Source organism: Aplidium turbinatum, chromosome 16, assembly GCF_918807975.1.
Source record: "Aplidium turbinatum chromosome 16, kaAplTurb1.1, whole genome shotgun sequence".
Classification (NCBI taxonomy): domain Eukaryota; kingdom Metazoa; phylum Chordata; class Ascidiacea; order Aplousobranchia; family Polyclinidae; genus Aplidium; species Aplidium turbinatum.
Window position 1 is genome coordinate 5,209,924 of NC_137487.1, and position 4,850 is coordinate 5,214,773.

A 4,850-nucleotide genomic window follows, 5' to 3' on the forward strand; every position below is an offset into this window, starting at 1 on the left:
ATGGATTCCAAAGCCGAAGCTATTCAACAAGCAGCTGATACTTTGAGAGACAGCTACAAGCGTGGTGAACAACTGATGAGCAAACGTGAAAACCTCACAGAAGTACAGACTATCCTGTTAGAAATTGACAAAAATTTTGCCTCTTTAATGGCGCTTTGTGTCGATGTCCCTGACAATGAACAAATTCCAGGAGGTCTTTCAACCAAACGGGATTACATTCAAGGTAAAGAAGAATTTGCTGATAGAGCCAAACAGTGGTTCACGGAATGCGAGAGGACAGACACTAAAACTCCTCCACTACGTTCACATCACTCGTCCTTGCGTACCCATTCTCACCGCTCCAAATCCGGAAGCATTCGGTCATCGAGTACAACGTACAGTTTGCGTCAACGTGAAGCACATGCCAAATTGGAACTAGCTCGTTTGACAAAAGAACAGAATGATGCCAGGCGACGAGAGGAAGAAGAACTAGTTCGCATGGAACAGGAGAAAGCTCAGATGGAACAGGATAAAGCTCGCTTGTTCGCTCGCATGGAACAGGAGAAAGCTCAGATGGAACAGGATAAAGCTCGCTTGTTCGCTCAGTTGGAACAGGATAAAGCTCGGTTGGAGCAGGATAAAGCTCGCTTTGAACGTGAGAGAGCCGAAGCTGAAGACCTGCGTCAAATTAAAGCTGCCGAAACTGAAGCCGCACTCTGGCAAGATGATTCTTCTTCGGTTATCAATATTGGATCAATGACACCCGTACGATTGCCACAGCAAACCTTCACTCACAAAGACACACACCTGGAACCTCTGCGTCACGGTGATGAGCGGCACAAACAAGAACCAACTGCAACATCTGCAAGAATGCCAGACCAAAAGGTAAATTACCCTTGTTATTATACTAGCCGACAACCTGATCTTTCAGAACGACTTCTACCTAAACCAGATGTTAAGAAATTCTTTGGTGACCCACTCGATTTCTGGGCTTTCTGGCACCGTTTTAAGTCCCATATTTCTGATTGGTTGACACCCGACAGGAAGATGTCTTACCTCATGCAGCACTGCTGTGATGCAGTCTGTGAACAAATAAGGCACCTTGCCGATAGCAGCGAAGGTCACAACTGCTATGATGAAGCGTGGGAAGAATTAAAACGGAGGTATGGCCAACCACACGTTATTGCGCATGCTTGCGAGGAACGCTTGAGAGCTGTTACCAGAATTTCTCACCACGAACCCGAACAATTGGAGAAGTTGTCCGTCCTGTTGAAAAGATGTTGTTCATCATTGAGCTCAAACACCGAAGCTTCGAACTTGGATACCGTGCAGTTTATCACCTGCCTTGCAAATAAGCTGCCAGCGTCTCTGAAAGAAAAGTGGGTAATTGAAGCTCTGAAAATCAATGACGACACTGGAAAAGTGGCTGGATTCCAACATTTTGCTGACTTCATAACGAACGAATCTAGGATTGCCAATTCAATCTATGGCGTGAAACTTTTTTCATCAAATGTCGACAAACTTAACAAGCCTGACACCAAAGGGAAACAAAAGGCTTCACTGTTTAACGTAGTGACAAAACCTACTGAACGATCCGGACAGCTCCGAATTGGCAACAAGCGACTCATACAATGTATCCTGTGCGATAGTACACATTATTTGCAACACTGCAAAGAGTTCAAAGCCAAATCCGTCACTGAACGTGAGCAATTTGTAAGGAACAACAAATTGTGCTTAAACTGTCTTGGACCAGATCACATACGTGCCGACTGCAGAAGCCGAGGTAAATGCACTGAATGCGGAAGCTCATCACATCATTCTCTTTTACATCGGTATCTGGTCACAACTGGAGAACAAATCCAGAGACGACACCCTAATCCCATTGCTAATAGAAGAAATGATAGCCAGCCAGATGATCCCGTAAGAAGACCATCAGAAAGGAACACAAATAAAGTTGTAGAAACCTTCCATTCCAGAACAAGCAACTCGGCAACTTACTTGGACATCGTTCCCGTACGTGTGACAGGAGAAGGAAAGGTAATACATACTTATGCTCTCCTAGATTCTGGTTCAAACCGCACCTTTTGTGAACGAAAACTTGTAGAGATGCTTGAACTGAAGGCTGAGCCATCTGGTGACTTCCAGGTGCAAACACTGTCCTCCAGTGGACCATATTCCTTTAATTCTTCAACTGTATCGTTGAAAGTTCTACCAGTAGTTGGCGGCGAAGTGCAAGAACTGACAGATGTGATCGTCGTTGACAAGATACCTACCAAGCCAACTCCAGCGCCTTCTCCGGAGTATCTGCAAACGCACAAGCACCTCCAAGGCATTGACTTGAAGCAACTGGACCATGGTACAGTTACACTGTTGATCGGAAATGATCATGCTGTCGCCCACCGATGCATTGAAAGCCGCTTTGCACCTAACCCGAAGCAAGGACCTGATGCAGTCAGGACACCCTTAGGCTGGTTGCTTAGAGGTACTCGTCCGAAGGAGAAAGGCTTAGGCAATTTCGATACTGAATCCGACATTTCAAATTTTCTTGTCCGTGGCATGAAGTGGCCCACCGATGTAGAAGACTTATCCGATTTAATAATTACTGATGAAGGAGAAACGTTTTCTTCAACAGCTGACCAAGCTTCAAGGGGCATGACGGCCAAAGCCTTGATGAATTCTGGGATGTGGCTCAATGGTCCAGATTTTCTGAGGAAACCTCCAGAAGAATGGCCCAATCAAACTGCTCAGAAACCACAATTTGAAGATATCTTTGCTGCTTACAAACCAAAGAGGAAAATCGAAACCTTTACCATTTCTACAACTGAAAGCCAAGGAACAAACAGGCTAATCTCCTACTTCTCATCTCTGCGCCGACTGAAACTATCAGTAGCCTGGTTCCTGAGATTCAAATCGTACTTACTGATGCGCATGAAGAACGAAACCCAGATTACACTGAAAGGACCAATCAGTGTGCCAGAACTTGATGAGGCAGAAATTGAGTTAATCAAATACGAGCAGCGTCAGAGGTTTCCAGCCTGGATCAAATCTCTATCCAAAGCAAAACATCCAAACATGCCCAAAGCCAAGAGGATCCCACTCGAAAAACTCAGCCCTGTCCTAATGAAAGATGTTCTACGTGTTGGCGGAAGAATCGACAGATCCGACTTACCGTTCGAAACGCGACATCCTGCTATCATAGCTCCAGAGCGCCACTTAACGGACTTGATAATTGAACATTGTCATACCAACGAATCGAAGCACATGGGTGAAAGCCATACACTGAACAATATTAACCGAAAATACTGGATAGTTAATGCCAAAGTTGCGGTTAAAAGGGTACTTGCAAGATGCCTGCCTTGCCGGCGAAGGACCGCAAAACCTAGACAACAGCTCATGGCAGAACTGCCAGAAGCAAGGTTACAAATGTCACAGCCACCATTCTCACAGACTGGCGTTGACTTTTTTGGGCCGCTAAATGTCCGAAACAGACGAAGTGACATTAAGAGATACGGCTGCCTTTTCACATGTCTCACAACTAGAGCCATTCACTTGGAAGTGGCACCAGACCTGACAACTGGCGCATTCATAAATGCCCTACGGCGTTTCATAGCTCGCAGAGGCCCCATCAAGAAAATCTTCTCTGACAATGGAACCAACTTTGTGGGTTGTGAAAGAATCTTGAAGCAAGCCATCGATGAGTGGAATCAGAACCAGATCCACCAGAGCCTTCGACAACAAGGAATAGAATGGTCATTCAACCCCCCAACAGCCAGCCATATGGGCGGAGCCTGGGAGAGAATGATTCGCACAGTACGTCAAATTCTTATGAACATCTTACCAAAACAACCACTCGATGATGACACATTGCACACATTACTTCTTGAAGTAGAAGACACCGTCAATTCAAGACCACTCACCGATGTGAAACTGGAAGTTGATGGCGACTTACCCCTGACACCTAACCACTTGTTGAAGTTGAATTCTTCATCGAATTTACCGCCAATGTTAAGCTGCGACAGAGATGGCTACCGACCAAGTGATCGATACCGCCATGTGCAGTTTCTGGCAGACACCTTTTGGAAGCAGTGGGTTAAGGAATACCCACGATCTGTGATGTCAAGAGCAAAATGGCTTCACAAAAAGGAGAATGTCCGAAGAGGAGACATCGTCCTTTTGATTGATGACTCTGCTCCCAGACAACGATGGCCACTAGGCAGAGTAATTGAAACATTTCCTGATCGTCACGGCGTTGTTCGTTCCGTAGAAGTGAAGACTGCAACCGGATCTCTGAAGAGACCAATATCCAAACTTTGTGTAATTGTCCAAAGAGAAGAAGATGATCCAGATGAAGATGAGACACCAATAGACACCGTTGAGATTTTGCTGGAAGATCAGAGCGATGAGGAAGAGACTGAACTGTTACATGACAATAGACTGTTGAAAAACTTTTATTCATGAAAAGAACGAGCCAGTTTGGCCCTTCTTTGGCCCGGGAGTGTTAGATTTTCAACAGGTCCTTGATAGGCCTGCCTTTCGTTTTACCGCATTACTCCCGTTAATTTGTGTATTCGCCACCTAGCGTCGTTTCCCCTTCATTGTTATGTTATCGCTCTTTGCAAATGGCAACACTCACCACGAGATTGTCTATGGAACTTTCGAGACGTTTTCGTTTTTGCTGCTAGTTTGCCAGCTAGCCGAACTTGTTAGTTACTGTAGTTTGTGACTGAAAGTTGATTGATTGATGTTTATGCTTTGTTAGCTGCTTCTCTGTTATGTATTTCTACAGGACTTAAGTTTGACAACTGCTATGGTAATACTTATTTGCGTGTAGGCTGAATTCCATATTTGCAGCTTGCTATCTCAAAGTTCAA

The 4,850-nt window shown here is 45.0% G+C and overlaps 1 protein-coding gene across 1 annotated transcript; it reads left to right on the forward strand.

Annotated features, from left to right (window-relative positions):
* On the forward strand, positions 1-4,437 carry LOC145785940 (uncharacterized). Its single transcript, XM_082597634.1, has one exon. The coding sequence runs from the start codon at positions 1-3 to the stop codon at positions 4,435-4,437; it is 4,437 nt and encodes a 1,478-aa protein (XP_082453760.1).
* Positions 4,438-4,850: the final 413 nt, after the last annotated feature.

What these genes read in the sequence shown, in the direction of transcription:
- LOC145785940 (XM_082597634.1), top strand. Translation starts at nt 1, where the DNA reads ATGGATTCCAAAGCCGAAGCTATTCAACAAGCAGCTGATACTTTGAGA.